This window comes from Typopeltis vanoorti, chromosome 13 (assembly GCF_054136105.1).
Source record: "Typopeltis vanoorti isolate ZY-2024b chromosome 13, IOZ_Tvanoo_1.0, whole genome shotgun sequence".
Lineage (NCBI taxonomy): Eukaryota > Metazoa > Arthropoda > Arachnida > Uropygi > Thelyphonidae > Typopeltis > Typopeltis vanoorti.
The window spans coordinates 35637112-35655295 of NC_143561.1; the positions used below are offsets into that span (position 1 = coordinate 35637112).

General features: G+C 34.7%; 1 protein-coding gene across 4 annotated transcripts in view; it reads right to left on the minus strand.

Moving 5' to 3' along the window:
* The window catches only part of homer (protein), a 450806-nt gene that overhangs the window by 16709 nt on the left and 415913 nt on the right, over positions 1-18184 (minus strand). For all 4 annotated transcript variants that reach the window (XM_090402479.1, XM_090402481.1, XM_090402478.1 and 1 more), the window contains one exon: positions 12719-12875. In XM_090402479.1, the coding sequence (XP_090258605.1) occupies positions 12719-12875 (157 nt within the window). The remainder of the gene's footprint in view (positions 1-12718; positions 12876-18184) is intronic.

The following is an 18184-nucleotide window of genomic DNA, read 5'->3' on the forward strand; positions in this document are numbered from 1 at the left end:
AACATGAAATATTCATTAACGGTATGATTTCACATATATCATCATCATCATCATCAGGCGTATCAAGGATTTAGGCCTAGTATGGCCTGTTCCGGCCTTAGAAGTCATCGTTGAATCGTTTAAGAGGCCGTCCTGGTTTTCTTTTTCCTAATGGCTTGTACTTTGAGGCTTGTTTTGGTAATCTTTCTGTTTTCATTCTTTGAACGTGTTCCATCCATTTATGTTTCACATATATAGAGAAAGAAATTAAAGTTGGGTTGGGAGAAGATAGAGAAAATAAATGTATTTGAAAGGGAGGGGGTGTCAAAAATCAAAATCATTATTTTCGTGCGTTTGAAATGATGTAAAAAAAAATCATCAAACTAGAACAGATTTCTTATTTCTGACAACACGTCTTCGGTACGTCTTACGGGAATGAAATACAAGATTTCTTTTCACAGTGGCGACAGTCTCTTTGAAGGTACCCAAGCGAGAAGTAGAAAACACGTTCTGGTTGGAGGATCGTGTCCAAAGGTGGTTTACACCATGAGAACACTTAAAAATGTCTTTTTTTTAAAAAAAAAAAGTAACTTTTATTAGCAACCAGGTTGAAGACCTTTTGTCTATACAAGTCTACTCAATCAATATATAAAACACACCAAAATTGCATAGGAAGCAATCTGAAAAAAAAAAAAAAAAAAAAAAAAAAAAAAATCCCGACCTTGCATTTATTTTTTTATTTTTTTTTTAATTTTTTTAGCAAATCACTAACAAGAATTGTCGACGCTAAAATTCAACAACTCGGAAAACGTCGAACAAAATCCTCTTAGCTTTCTACGACGAAATGTGATTATTCGCTGTTATATTCCAGACCGACATGCAAGTTAATTAACTGGGAAAAAAAAAAAAAAAAATCGATGCCTGAAATTTATTTGGTAGTAATCTTCGAGCTGGAAGGATTAACAGGTACGTAAGTCAGCGTTGGAACAAACTCCTGACAATACTTGACAAAGATTCTCCCCCCCACACACAAAAAAAAAAAAAAAAAAAAAAGCTAAGGAAATAACTTTATTCTATTTAGGGTTAAAAAGAGTCTCATGTCAGTTAATATAATATAGTATTAATATTAGATTACACACACACACACACACACACACACACACACACACACACACACACACACACACACACACACACACACACACAGAGAGAGAGAGAGAGAGAGAGAACGTTTAGGACCTTCGAATTTGCTATTGAACTACGTTATCACAAATGTAATCCAAAAAACAAGTCCTTTCGTTCATCGTTTTTCCACTGATGGCATCTTTGTAACTTGCAACACCAAACTTGTGGTTGGAAAAAGGAACTGCTTGGTTCTGAAGCAAATTTTATAATTTCCTCAACCTTATATAGGATTGATATCATAATATCTGATAGGGGGATAAGAGCTTTTTATTAATAGTAACTACTTTTCAAAAGTAACCAAGTAAATATACAATCTATCAAAAAATACGGAGGAAAAAAAGTAAACAAAATAGTTTGTTTATTTCTCATCAATTTGAAACGAAATTTGAAACATTAAAAACGGACAAAATACATTCCGGTCTCAAAAAAAAAAAAAAAAAAAAAAAAAAAGTCGATTTCTGGCACGGGCAAGCGTTTTTTTTTTTTTTTTCCTCCACGAAACTCGGGTTTTGTCCCGTAAACTCAAGAAAATTGACCTAGAACCCACAATACCTCAGACAATATATATATAATGTTAGGAGGGACCACGAGATGGCGGCGTTTGTCAGCCGCTTCTCTTCGCTGAATGTAGGATACTGTTAGTAATGTTAGTAATAGTCTTTGCTTAATTGGCCTCCGGTGGAGGCTGAACTGCTTCTCTCAGTCTCCAGAAAATTGGACAGGACTAAAACGGCCTCGCCTACTCCGTAAGGGAATCAAAGGCGCTAACTGTTTTTTTTTTTTCAACAAAAAAAAAAAAATTCATACTTGCATTTAATACATAAGACCAGGGTGTGTAAACAACTACAAGATGGTGCCATATAAGCATCTTTCCCACCGAATACACCTCTGAAAAAGAAACTGTGGCCATACTATCTCGCACACACTAATAAATTATAAAAATATTTACTTTGTGGTCATTTCAAATCTGCGAATTCATCAATTTCTTAGCCGCTGTCCACCGTATAAAAAAAAAAAAAAGGCGACAGCATTTTATGTAGTCTCACAAAAATCTTAGCCGACCACTCAAAGGCTAGCGTGTGGAAGCAGACTCTTGGCAGATTTTCTCTTTCCCACATCAATCACGATGCTGACAGTTTGCAGAACACTCCAGCTGGATTTGCGAGAGATAAAACTCCCTTTCAACCGAGGGAGAGTCTGAAAAGCAATCATGGAATTTTCTGTCTTCACTTTCTTACCCATGACTTTTGTTCCAAATGCAAACATTATGGCCTATTTGGCGATGCGTTTAGACCCAGAGAAAACCTCGGAGATTTGCTGGCGTGTTGTCGGCAAATGATAAAGAAGGCAATATCTTAGAAAAGTTTGAAAGCGTCGTCGAAAGTGGAATGCGTAAAGTGTGGTTCGGGAGTAAGCGAAGCAATGAATCATTATAGTACACAGGATAAAGTTTGGAGGGAAAACGAAGCTCAGAACTACTTCTTTAACTTCCCAGAATAAATAGCTTGCACAGAATATATTAGCTATGTTGTAATGTGTCATAACGTGTATCATCTGAGCCCCAATCGTTCTCTTGGAGCCCGCTAAGATAAAAAAAAAAGTTATTAGTTTTATTTTTCGGTCTGTAAACGTTTTAGTAAATCACAAATACTACATAGGATGAATATAGACGCCTTTAAAAAGAAAAATATATATATATAATAATTAGTAGATAAATAATAAGCTTAATGCGAATATGTCTGCTCGTTGTCCATGAGTTCTATGTGATCAAGTTTATATTTGTTACAAGGACGTATTTGTTAATGTAATACGTTTTATATCTCAAGAGATTATTCCTCAGCAACTCAGCTTTCTGTGGTTTCTCACTATAAAAATGCGTTTGTGAACATGTATCAAGTCCAAAACCGCTGGACTAATTCTGGTGAAATTTAGTACGTACGAAAATCTATTCTGGAAATCTAGATATATTATTAATCAGTAAATTATTTTACCCTTTCGTAATTTAAGTAGCAGATTCCGCATATTCAAATCTACTGATAATATCTGATCCTTGATCAACCTAACATAGCACTTAGATGATCTTCCAACTGACATTTAATAAAGAATCAACCACAGTGTGCTTGGATACAGTCAAGAGTATGATATTATGAAGAGTATGTAGTGGAGTTGTATCCCAAGAATATCTGACGGCGCAAGTCTGCTCTTCTATACAGGGCCGAGCTGGAGCTTTTGCGGAGCCTCGGGAAAAAGTTATTAGTGAGGTCCCAAAATATTTGCGAAAAATATTTTTTTATATCGAAAAATCATATAATTTTATTAAACATAATTTACAAACATTAAATACATATAGTTATATACTAAAATATTTCCCATAATACATCTCTGAAACATCAAAAATTCTATTATCAAATTTTCTTAGAAATTTGACAGTGCAGGGTCCCTCTGAGCGGGGGCCTCGGTATGACGCCGGGAAAACCACGTCTGAGCCGCCCCTGCTTCTGTATAAACCACAAAAGCATGACGTGATATTTATCACGTTCCCAAATTTCAAAGGAGCAACTTAAGTTTGTTGAATGATACATTACGTATGAAGTAAGAAACTGTGATCGATTTCATACGCTATCTATTTTGATAAATGGGGAAGTGTTTCTAATAAAGTGTCCCCTCCTCAGTGTATTTTCTTTCATAATGAAAATACATGAGGTCACCCTTCAAAATTGCCTGTTTGTGATTTGATATAGCAAGATCAACATACAGTTGTCTGACTAAGCTTAAAGTGCATAAAACAAGACTATTTTTTGAATGAAAAAAAGAGTCTGCGGTCTTTGATTAATCATATTCTTATCATCCTCTGACAGAAAAAAAAAAAACATCATTAGTATGTATATTAACAAATAGTTGCACCTTCACCACAGGAACATATAAAAAACTGCAGTTCTTTCACTAGCTAATTCTTAATGGATATGGTAAAATAAATAATAATAATAAATAATAAAAATAAATAAAACAAAACTAGGTAATGTTGTGCAACACGACAGTAATATATAAAGATCTAACAGTTTTTACACACGTCCGAAATGTCTCTACATGCACTGCTAGTCCTCGGAGAAAAAAAAAAAAAAAAAAACATATGCAGCAGATAAAATGAAAGAGAGAGAGAGAGAGTTCTACTTTCTCGAGAAAATGAGCAAACCTTTGATAAATATTTAGGATCTTGTATCAGTAAGTGTTCATACGAAAAGGTGTATATAGGACACACAGGTAGATATCTGGAAATTAGGAGAGAAAAAAAAACAGCGACGTAAGCAAATGCAAAAGAGTAAATATGGCAGGACAAAACAACATTACAACTATTATAACTGACTATAAAGGAAGTTAGAATATTTAAAGTAACAATGGCGTTAATGTAATTGCTGGAGCAATAAAGCAATCCGGTTCTAAAATGGGATTATATGCAAACAAGTATTAAAAATATAACATGATGAACATCAAGTACGTGAAAGACAATTGTTTTAAACATAACAATCTTATTCTTATCTCAATAAGTGAGTTTAGCTTCAAAATATTGTCACTGTACTAGTTCTGACAATGCCATTAAGTACCTAATGGGAGAGATGAAGACAACAGCAACTGATAATTATCTTTAAAGTAAACACACGATCTATAAACATTAACTGCCTTTAGTTCGCGAATGCATCTCAAGAACTTTACAAATGGAAAATGATTGTTATTGTTTAAATCAACTGCCTGAAGATATTCATTCTTTAGACTTACAGAGCGTGGAGTTGTACAAACAACGACAATGTAGATAGTCTTTAAGATAAACAGGATAGTTATACAGAAACAGTAAGTCTTAAAAATGAATACGATGCATTTACCACAAGTTTGATATTTATGAATTTATTAGAATCCTGGAAATTAGAAATTTTCAACATGGGAAAGCGTATTAAACCTTTTCGACGAAAGAAAATATGCAAAAAAGTAAACTAAAATATGAATATTTAAACAATATATGAATAGGGACAGCATGCAATGTATATTCTACATATAAGGAGAGAATATACATGTATTATCTCCTTTTTTAAAACAAATTTTACGAATATGGCGTTGTAAACAGTACTTTTCTATCAAATATTTTTAGTCATACGTAAAATAAACGAAGAAATCTTTTTTTTAAAAAAAATTCAGATTTATGGAGAAGCTTTGAGTTTCCAATAATTCCTTTGGTTTTTTTTTCGTATTAATTTTTCAAGTCACCAAGTTTGACGTGAAAAGGCTTACTCAGGCTATTAACCAACCGCTTTTCCAACTCGATTTTAGAGAAACGACTTGAAAAGGAAAGGCGAGAAATTATTACCTCTGTAAAGGTGTCTGAACCAGAGGTAATTCATCAGGTAACATCTCTCCCAAGAGAGTAAACTGCAGTCATCTAATGCCTCTGTTTCAGCACACCTAGACAGCCAGCTGTAGGTGATTTTCTCAAAGAGACGATTATAGTCTCCTGAATTTGTGCCACTAGACCACTTAAAAGGATTGAAAACGGGAAGGAAGTATTGCTGTTACGGAGCACGAATGTTCTCAGTGACAAATGCTAGCAATTCATTGCCGATGTCTCCTTCAAAATCTTTTTTTTGTGTGTGCTATTAAAGTGCAAGAGAAAACCGAAGGCATATAAAAATGAGAATGTTCTTATGACTGTAGGTTTAAAATAGTGATGATGTCATTCGCAAAAGTACTAAAAAAAATCCAATGGGATAATTTCTCTCCTTATAGAGATATCCATTACTCGTAATGAGTAAACTGGAATTGGATCTAAAATGGTTTGTTACCCAGAGGATCTTCAAGGTTCCTGAAGTGACATTGAGCACAACCAGAATGGTAGAATGTCATCCATTTTATAGTGGCGTATGTGCGTGATCATGGGATGATATTTGGAAGAAAAAAAATATATATATATATATATACATATGCTAAAGATACCAGGCAATTTTATAAGCTAGGTTTTAATCCTTTTTCTCAAGTAAGCAAACAGACAAGTAAGTCAAGTTTGCGCCTGCACATACTGCAAATCTGAGGCAACTCGTGATAAAGGTGGAGTAAGCTCAGATCACTTTCCTTAGTATTTTCCCTTAATGCAAATCACATCCCTTTGCAGAGATGTATGATGCTTATGCATTAAAGGCAAAGGCCACTATAAATAAAGGTCGAAACCACGACCGGTTTCGACCTTTATTGAGGTCTCGTCAGTGGGAGCCAGACCTAAGGAAAGTGATCGGAACTTACTCCACTTTTACCACGAGTTGCCTCAGACTTGCACACTACGTGCAGGCGCAAACTTGACTTACTTGGGAAAAAGGATTAAAAAACCTAGCTTATAAAATTGCTTGGTATCTTTAACACAGTATATACCCAAGGTAAAAAACTTAAACTTATGTAAAAGTAGACTTTTACATAATTTGTCGAGCCCTGAATCTGAGGAATGTGTAAATATGACATTACTATTCAATACGCTGACCTGGTTGGCCGAGTGGTTACCATAGCAACTTTGCAACCAATTAGCGATGCCGAGATTCGAATCCTGCTGTGGATGTTTTAGATGTTTGTGATTATCTTTAGATGTTTGAAAAACAGTCTGGCCTTAATTTTCCAACTCTAGTAAATATTCCTTGAGTTCTGGAAGAATTAGAACTCGGGCGTTTCCAATAGAAAAGCATCGTCTTAATAATGGAGACTCTCTATGAAAACACATTTCTTGCAAATATGCATTCTAAAATCAGTTCTTTCACTTAGAGAAAGGTTGATATGCAATCAAATCGATTCTGACGGAAACACAGTAGGTAATTGCTACAGAATTCTAGTTTATATAACCGACTTAATAATTAATAACAGCAATAAATTGATTAACAATTAGCTTGCCCGAGCTAGCACGTGCTGTTGATTTTTTGAAAACAAAAGCTGATAAAAAATTATAACCATTTTTGTCTTGTATTTGTAAGAAGAAGAGATTTAAAAGTTCTGTTGTTCATTACTATCCAATACGCTGACGTGGTTTGGCCAAGTGGTTACCATAGCAACTTTGCAACCAATAGCACAGTGTTTTCATGTTTTTACCAATTTTCCATGTTCCATTTTATTAATTTAAGAGTATTTTGATTGTTGTGAATTTCACAGTGTTCGTGTTTTTGTTTTGTTTTTTTCCTTTTTCTGTCACTTTCCTGTGTGTTCTATTTTTTGTGCCTATTTTTAAATATATTAAACAAAGTTGGTGTTTATTTGAAAAATTCATTACAAATTCTTTAAATCTATTTTAAAAATTCATTTATATATCAAAATGCATTCTTATAATTCAATCGAGTTAATGCAGAAAAGTTTTAAATCAATTATATAAAATAATGATCCATGGTACTTGTAGACGATACTAAGTTGCATTTTACTACGATCTAGCGTATTATTGGCTAGTCGTGTGGGGATCGGAAAGAGACAAGTGGAAAAATGTGTGTTGTTAGAGGGCAATGAACGTCAGCCAAGTGAGTGGTTCTAACTTGAAACAATACTGTAGTGAAAATAGAGGCCTTTGGAAAGCTACTGTTGGAGTTAAAAGTTTCCGAATTTAATAACCCGATTTAAAATTCATCAAAGTTTTCTCCGTCCTTCTTAACGGCGATACATACAGAATCCATCAATTTTCCTAGTTTAGATTTAAGACGGTCGATAACAATGGAAGGCAATTTTTATAAAAAATAAAATAAAAAAAAATAAAACACAAACGATTGAAAAGCGGCCAAATTTTGTGATTATCGATTTATATGAATGTGTGTGTGTGTGTGTGTGTGTGTGTGTGTGTGTGTGTGTGTGTGTGTGTGTGTGTGTGTGTGTGTGTGTGTGTGTGTGTGTGCGCGCGCGCGCGCGCGCGCGCGCCCGATCATTCTTGGCACAGACGGGCAACGAAACAGCTGGATGAAAAGGAAATCCAAATGCATTTATTTTACAGACGAATGGTCATAATCAATATCCCAAATATATCTTCCATTACCTGCAGGAGACTCCAATCAATTTCAGATTTTTAGGACGATTCTTCAACAAAATCCCATGCATACCACCAATTCATATGATTTCACACTTGGTACAGTCTTCGACAAGATATTTTTTTTTTCCACTTGGGATAACCTTAATTTGGATATTTTCTTCATTGTATTCTACTTATGAAGGCAAAACCATCCAAAGAAAGAGTTTAGAAAAGGTATTTTGCTTTTCTAGTTTATTAGATTTTTCCTGCTGACTTCATATTGACGGAAAATTTTACAAGCTTATACCGATACGATTTTCGTCAAACGTGATGATTACAAAGTAGTTAAAGTAGTTTAGAAAATTTTAATTTAATTATTTTAGTTTTAAATTTGGAATAAACGTTTTAATAACTGAAATGCATAATTTAACACTGCTTCTTTTAATTGGCTTGTGCAACAATATATATATATATATATATATATATATATATATATATGATGTTAGGGTTAGGGATCACAAGATGGTGGCAGTTGTCCGCCTTACTCTCTTTCGTAGATGCCGTTTAAAATCATTGATATAGTCTTCCGATGACCATTTAATTGGCAGGTAGTTACTAGCTCTCCCTCCTAAGGTAGATTTAAACGGCCTCACATACTCTCTTTGGTAAATAAATAAATTTTAAAAAAAATGTTAGCGGACTTATATATTTCGTATTTATATTTCAATGTCTATCCAGCAATGAACCAAAATAATAGAGAATTTTTGAAAAAAAAAACATTGATTTGAATATCATGACTTCCTTATCTGTAGACTAGTAGTACATGGTAGTTTACATCAAACACATGTAATACGATCCCACGTGATCTCAGTATTAATTAATTAATGAGCATTGATTTTGTGACCATGTTCTACACCACTAAACACTGATGAGATTCCATCATCATCATTAAATGTAATTCCATCACACACACACACACACACACACACACACACACACACACACACACACACACACACACACACAACATCACTTACTTTATAACAAACTTGACAAACGTAAAATCGTTAATCACAAGCTTATAAATGAAATTCCAATTGAATCTAAATGAAGAAAAAAGAAATTTCAGTTACTTTATTAATCTTCTTCAAATTCAAAGCCCAGGAAATCAGCTTTGTTTTAAGATTAAGGCAAACTGCAATTGGCTGATGTTTCTGGGAGTTTATAAGATAAAATATAATACTTTTTTTTTTCCTCCCTTCAAATTTTCTGTTTACTGAGTCGTGACTTTGAATGCAATGCTAACATGGATCGAAACTTTCAATAATTCATGGACCGTACTTTAAATATTCCCATAACATGAATAGAATATTTTATCTACTTCCAGGACTTCCTTGTTTGGTCTTCTTTTTTTTTTTCCCCCTCTGTTCTCCCTAATGCACTTCAGCCCATGAGGGAAGTTAGATTAACTTAGTGTGACAACAACAAAGTTATTTGTTTAGCCTTCGGAGGTATAATTATGAGAGCGGGAAAAAAAAAAATGCCGGAAGCCTGGTGGCATACATGATGGACTTTATTACCGCCAAAGTTTAAAGAAAGAAATTATTTTTGTAAATGTTTTTTTTTTTTTTTTTTTTAAACGTAAACCTAACTGCTAACAATTACCATAATTGATCTTTGGGATTAATGTCCTTACGTTTGCAATTGAGAAGAGGTAATGAATATATATTTTTTCCCATTTTGTAATATCATTTAGGCCCTTGCCTTCTCTATTACTTTAACTGATTAATCTGAGAAACGACCGTGCAAATAATAAAAAAATAAACTTCAAGAAAGAATGCAAAGATTTCGCTGTATATGTATGTATGTGGGAGAGATGTTTTTCTTTTACATTCTTTCATTGGCGGCTCGTGGCTTGAAATCATGGGGTTGCTGCAACTTTCGAAATATACATACACACTGTAAGTACAATGTATACGTGTTTGGATAAAATATCAAAATTATGGTAAAAATTTTAAAAAAAAATAAACATGGAAAAAATATTGTTCATTATCGATAAAATTGTAAAGTTTAGTGTAATTCAAAATTACTTAAATATAAAATCCATTCCATTAATTGTAATTAAAGGAATGGATTTACAATTTTTGGGCGTTACAATTCAATCCTTTAATTGTAATGTCCAAATATTTAAACAGACGGAGTAAACACGATAAGCACTACGAACACCCTACTACTGGCGCAAACTGCATATAAACAACAGTGCCGCATTACGCTAATAGCTCGCATCTCACTATGATGTGCATATGCTGCGCGCGTAGCAATATGACACTGTGGTAAACACAGTGCTGCTAGCGTCCTTCACCCTCCTAAGCGCTACAAGATGGATTTTTATTTATTTATTTACAAAATAAGAGAATTGTATAGGATTGTTGAGGATAAAATTAAATATTACAAGCAAATATAAATAAATTAATAAATATATTTATATATCGAGAAAAACTGGGGGTGCTGCAGTTCCGTAGTGCCTATGCACGAGCCGCCCCTGCTTTCTTTGCTTTTTTTTTTTTTTTTAATCAGGTTCCTACTGGCTTCATAGGTTGTATAATGAAATTCTTTCTTGGTGCATATCGGGAACTTGGGTGGGTTTAGAAATAATATTTCTCGGTGATCAATCACGGAGCCCCCAACAGCCGTCAACAGTGCAATCACAAAGCAAGTGTTTCCTCGACATTCCCGGGATAGGCGCACATTCATTTTAGCAGGAATTTAGGTAGGTAGGAAGACAGCGAAATTATCGGAGGAACAAGTGGGTTGTAAGATGTGATTACACTGTCCACTATAAACCGATATTTTGCCTTTTAGTAAGTGCTTTGATACGCGTAAGATAAGGCTTCGTCTATTTAGAAACGATGAAGCGGCTACGAACCCCTCACGTGTTTCCAAAATAAAATGAAACTAAGCACAATGGTGTTGACAAGATGCACTTACGCTGTCAGATGAGGGAGAAAAAAAATATGGGTGGTCTAAGAAAACCAAGACAAATTTTCCACAATTTTCTTTGATAAACACGACAGGTTTTTCTTTATCTTTGATGCTATAATTTAGTGTAGTCGCTTTGGTTCCAATTTTTACGATCTTTATTTTCCTGAAGGAGGGGGGGGGTTGTTGATATAAGAATAAAAGTTGGATTTTATTCTTATATCAACTTAGATGCAAAACTTAGATTTTAAACTCTGGTGAGTCAAAGAAACTACGCTAATTTTGTAGGAAAATAAGCACAATTAGCCTAAAAATGAGAAGAGGGGAAAAAATGAGTTGAAAAAAACAAAAAGAAAAATTTAAAAAAAAAAAACCCAGGAGGGATGTCACTGTACATGAGGGAATCGATTTGGTTTGCTTGGGAAAAAAGCAATAGAGCACTGATGAAAATAATCTCATTATTCAGTTTTAATGTGTTGAATAGTTAGGAGAAAAAATCCAGAGAACCCGAAGGACAAATTTCACAACGTAACTTAGTCCAGATGGTAAAGTCGTACAGTGAGCTGTCCAAAAGTTTCAGATTGGATAAAACAAAGTGTAGGGTTAACTTAATTTGACTTACCAACGAATATAGTGTCCTCCTTAAATGACACTGTATTCTCGCTTAAAGAAAGCAACCATAATGGACTTGTTGGAACGAAAATCTTTTTCCTACATTTTCAAGGAACATTTCAGATAAACGAAGCTATTGAAATGAACCTTTGAATTGAAGATTTTACCTACAAAACATAAATGTAAAATTTTTTGCTTGTACATTCATTTGAAAAATCAAAGAACACAATAAACAACTGAACCATTTTCATATCGCGTTTCCCTAGAAACAGCACAAGCTACAACAGAGACACCAACGGATTAACTAGTAATGAAGCAATACAACAATACCTAACAGAGGCAAGCTGTACGTAGCTCCCCCTGGTGTCCAGACAACAAGAAATTTTAGATTGCACTGCAAGTGATCAAAATTTTCAACTTAATGATTTTTTATGGATTTGTTTGTAAGAAAATAAAATGCAAAAAGCTTTAGTGAGTTTTCAATGAATACAATATTAAAATTCATTCAAAGAATAAAATAAACTACTTAATATTACGAAGATGAAAAAAATGACTTTTTTAACATCGGTTATTTAAGAATGTTATTTGTCCCAAATAAATAGACAATTTCCTTTTGCTTAAGATTAACGTATTTAATTTTTTTTTGTTGTTGTTGTTGTTCATCTTTTTCCTGCCAAACTCTTCCAGTATTTTTGAAACATAATTAGAAACATTCTCCACATCAAATATTACGAGAACCTAAAATTAATTTCATACATTTTTAAGATATCTCTTATGCAATTTTACCTCGTCTTCAGCTATTGCAGAGATTATTCAATTTTGAATTGAGAGAGAGAGAGAGAGAGAGAGAGAGAGAGAGAGAGAGAGAGAGAGAGAGAGAGAGAGTGTTCTATTAGCAATTTGTATGCAGACCAAGAGTTAAAAAAAACAAAAATAAATAAATAAAAAATCACATACTCTTGACTTCATTTTTGTGTTTTCTTCTTTTAGAGCTTGCAATTGCCTCTTCCACTCTTCCACATTGGCAGTACTTTCTTGTAGAGCGCTAGTAAGTCTCGCGTTGTTGTTTTTTAATGTTTGTAGCTCAACTTCCCATTTCTTGGCATTGGCAGAACTGCAAGAGGAAAAGACAGGTTTTTTTTTTAGTTTATAAATCAATCATTAAACAGGGGATGAAAAAAAAAAAAAGGTTTGCATGCAAGTTATGCATTGCCAATGATACTAAAACTATAAATCTATAATTTTATTTTTTAAAGAAGTTTATTTCGTAGATATTAAAAGAAGACGTTTCGACTCCATTCCACTGACCTTCTTCAGTAAAATTCAGCATTATATTTCCGATTTGAAAGTACTATAGTATGATGTTTCTTTGTTGATTGCAGGATGTACAGAAACAGACAACTCCAGTTTTAGCCAGGTACCATAACTAAACAGAAAGCCTTCGTAACTCAGTCGATTTCGACAATAACTTCTGATTGGAAAGACTTGGGTTCGAATTATAGGATTCACCTGAAGGTAGCTGGCCTCATACAGGTGGCAGAGCTTTCCTCCCTGGAACCTCGGGTTTTTCAACCCACAAAACAGGTAAACCGGCCAGAAGAACATACGCAATTGACAACCGTAATACACTACGCGAATAGGAGTTAAAAATGAGGTGAAAAAATACCAAAAAAACTTAACATTTTACACGACATAGGATATATTAAACTATCTATTCTTAATACGTGTTTTTATAATAAAAAAAGTAATAGAAATGAGTCAGGTGATGCATCAATCTTGAATAGTTCAGCCCTAGACATACCCTCCCCACTCTCCTAATCCTATAAATGAGTAGGGTGATGGAAGTCGCAAAGTCAAACTCTCCTTTATATAAAAAATTATTTCGTAATTGTATTCTTGTATAGTGATTATTATTATTATTTCATGAATACTACAAGAAAGTATCGTGGCAGTGGTACGCCACACAACCCACTGTTCATACTAAATCTTCCATTAACTTGCACCGTCCTATTTACAAACCATACAAATCCATCAACACACAACGCCATCGCCTACTAGTGGTTTTTTTTTTTTTTTTTTTTTTTTGTTTGTTTGTAAATTGTGGTGTACTCAGGTCGATTTGTCTATATCTGTATGCAGGATGAAAACCCCAGTTGCAGGGAGAGAAAATCCTGCTATTTTCATATGAGAACAGCTAACTCACCATTCATGGAAAAAGCTTAGATAAAGGTTTCTCTCGAGAAGATGAGAATCGAACTCAGGTCATGATATCATTTGGATTTAGTGTACTTTTTAGCTTATATACTGTAGACAGTTTCGACTTTTATTAACTCTGCTATTAAAATATTCAACCGAAATGACGATTTTAACAGTTATTCTACCTACCAAATTTAATCAAATTCATCAAGTCAACTGATTGTTTTGTGAATAAAATGTAATGCTCTTGTTCTTAACTCAATTAATGTATCTATTTTATTTCTTAATCAATTCAATTATTTTAAATTAAATTTATTTATATTATTTTAGCATTCAAAATTTCAATTCTAAATCTTAAATAGTAATTTATAGTTGATAAACAGAGACCAAAGAATTTAAGATGCAAAAAACACTTTTATTTTGCTTATATAAGGGAATAACAAATATATTTTCATTTAGTAGAGTATTGAATCAATCGACCGTGAGATGCGGTGATTGATTCATTCAATCCAATACCCTTTGAGGGTAACGGATGGCAATGCTGTAGCCAATGAAGTTCTAACTGAGGCTCCGCTATTGCTGTTACCCTCCTGCCATGATCAGAGCTTTAATAGCTCAATAACACCTTATCCCTACACTGTCCTCTACAGATAACGGGGAATATGAAAAGCATTCTTGCTTCGCCCCTTTAAGCCAGTCCTTATAAGGACTAAAAGAAAGAGTAGACAGTAAAGATAGGTGAATCAATCGACCGTGAGATGCGGTCGATTGGTTTCTTAATGCCCTTGGGGTAACGGATGGCAACAATGCAGTGCTGTACCAATGAAGTTTAACTGAGGTTCGGCTGTTGCTGTTACCCCCTTGGGCGATGAGTTTTTGAGTTCGCTCTCTTAAGGTTTTTGCCTTAAGGGAGCACTTTGAGTCTCCGGGGAAGGTGTTCTTCGGCACGGCCCGCTGAGGGGTACTTGCCGGTGAATTATTTTCCTCGGAATATGAGCGGTTCTGCTCAGTGGTCGGGGAGCCCGTCACTGAGTGGAACCAACGCTGAGATTAGGACGGTCTTTCGCCCACTATGGAGTGGCCTAGAGATCGTCCGTATTTTTTGAGATTTCACCTTTACTTACATAGTCGGTGGTTGATTTTATATGAGATGCCCATATAGGGTAACGGATGGCAATGCTGAACCAATAAAGTTTAACTGAGGTTCGGCTGTTGCTGTTATCCTGGGTGATGAGTTCGCTCTCTTAGGTTTTGTCCTAAGGAAGCAATTTGAGTCTCCGGGGAAAGTGTTCTCCGGCACGGCCCGCTGAGGGGTACTTGCCGGTGAAATATTTTCTTCGGAATGAGCGGTTCTGCTCGGTGGTCGAGTTTCACTGAGTAGAACCAACGCGGAGATTTGGACGGTCTTTCGCCCACGAATGAGTGGCCTAGAGATCGTCCGATTTTTTGAGATATCACCTTTACTTAAACAGTCGGTGATTGATTAATTAATACCCTTGGAGGGTAATGGATGGCAATGCTGAACCAATGAAGTTTAACTGAGGTTCGGCTGTTGCTGTTACCCCCTTGGGTGATGAGTTTCGAGAGTTTGTTCTCTTAAGGTCTTTTTGCCTTAAGGGAGCAATTTGAGTCTCCGGAGAAAGTGTTCTCCGGCACGGCCCGGTGAGGGGCTTTGTCGGTGAATTATTTTCTTCGGAATTTGAGCGGTTCTGCTCGGTGGTCGGGGAGCCAGTCACTGAGTGGAACCAACGCTGAGATTAGGACGGTCTTTCACCCACTATGGAGTGGCCTAGAGATCGTCCGATTTTTTGAGATTTCACCTTTATTTACTTAGATAGTCGGTGATTGATTCATTCAATCCAATACCCTTGGAGGGTAATGGATGACAATGCTGTAGCCAATGAAGTTCTAACTGAGGCTCGGCTATTGCTGTTACCCTCCTGCCATGATCAAACATATGACATACGGACAAAGTTTTCCGTCCGTATGTCATATGTGAAAATTATCATCCTGTTAATTTTAAAATGCTTTTAACCAAGATTTGCTTATAATTAAATTAACAGGTTATTTTTTGTTATCAATTTCTTGTTATTTTTAACAAATTTTGGTGAATAGGCCATCATATGTTGGAAAAACACAGCAGTAGTTTAGCCGACATAAATGAGTCACCGCTCATAAAACATGTTTCATCCTTGACACTCTCATTAAGCTTATAAAAATATATATACAGTATAATTAAAATCCTTAATTCATGTCGGAGGATTTAATGTAAATATTGTTAGCTGTTATCTGGCGACTGTTTGTCTACTCGAAGAGTTTTGTGCGCATGAGTATCGTCTATTCTAATTGTCTCAAAATGGCAACAGTAATTCTAAGTGTATTTTTCGATATACAGAAATTGGCTCGGCTTAGAATGTAACGAGAATTTAGCCAAATTTACCAGCAAAATGAACTTGGTGTTAAGTGATGGTGTGGTATAATCAATTTAATTTTTTTATGTGACTCATTCAGGAAACCTTGTGAACTTATAGTGCATTAGTACCATGAGAGTACTAAGGATTTTTTGCTATATTTTTGTATTAATTTTCATAATGATTTCATATTTTATAGGTTTTTTTTACGTAGTCCGAAAACACTGCTTTAGGAATCAAACAAGGAAATTTTTCTTCCCAAGCTTTAGGCCTCCAATAAGTGGGATTGTATATAACTTAGCCAGATGGACTATCTGAATATATAATGTACCATGATCCAGACCGTCGGTTTGAAGTTCAAGCACAAATGTTTGTTGTCTTCTGGTCGGAGATGAATTGCATATCTTAGTTCTATATTTGGTCACCAGAGTAAGGTTTCCGAGTTATGCAAAATTTAATTAAAAAAAAAAAACAACTTTTGACCCGACTGGAAGGAGAAGAATTGGACTTCTCAATTTAGGAAGCTGTCTTAAACTATCTGAAGACAATTCGAATCTAACAAAAGAAAATCATGATCGGCTTGTTTCCTAATCCTCATCCACAATCATAAAGCAGATACGCATCGAACTTTGTGATTCTTTCGAAAGTCATCGAACAACAGACCATGTTAAGCCTACTTTTATCTCCTCTGTTCACTACAAACTTTACGGAAGACTACACACGGTCCCTTGGAGAGATAGACCAGGAAAATTTTACCAAACTTCTCTCCCTAAGTGAATCGCATGTTGGGTTAATCCACACCAGTTCCGGTGGAAAATAAACTAACCCACCAACAACCAATTAACCTTAATACCTGGACCTCGGGCGTTTGTTTTCCAGCGCATGCTTCTCGCTAAACTCCATAGTTTGGTCACGCGCAATGAACCAACGTAGCAGGTGCGTTGAGGAAGGATGCAATTAAAGTACGGTAATGTTATCACTGCTACGTAGCCGAGCAAAGCTTGCCTCGCTGCCCATTTGATGTTAGATAAATTCATAACTACGACAGAACGATGGTCTAATAAAAGTGGTTACTGAAGTGTGTTTCGTATGGACATCGATTTAATTAACAGCGCCAAAGTTAAGATTTCGTATTACATGGATGTGCATTTGAACGTCTTTTGCAGAACCCGATAAGTAGTTGCTTAAAATGCTCAACTTATGCACGCGATTGTAAAGTTATAAATTTTTTTTTAAGTGAAAATGACTCGTTTAATGATCTATACTGTCAAATTGAGATATTTACCTGCATTTAATGAGCCTTGATTTCTGCATTAAGTTTGAAGTATCACGACAACACCACCAATATCTTAATTTGTGACTTTCTGCATTTTCAAGTGGCTTTATTAATACAGAAACAATAGCAATTCTACGCTTGACTGCTTTTATTACTATGGAAACGAACAATTACCATAATAAAATTAGCAGATTTCGTCATTTATGTTATCATGGCAACAGCAATAATACTTGACTCATATATACTTCATCATTTTTCTTGTTTTTAAACAAATCATTATTTAATTTTTTAAACTTAAATATGTTATTTCATTATTCTTTATTTTTCAATTGTACTGCATTTTTCATTATTTTAATTTAAAACTATGTCAGTTTTGAAATCTTTCCTCCTAATTTATAAAAACGTTCAACGAAACACCATTTTGTTTCCTTCCTAAAAAAATAAAAAAATCAAGTTAAAAAAGAATGAAAGAAAATGCTAAAGTATAGAGCCCATTGCCTTCAATTTGGCATAAGTAAGAGAAAAAAGTGGAGGATATTA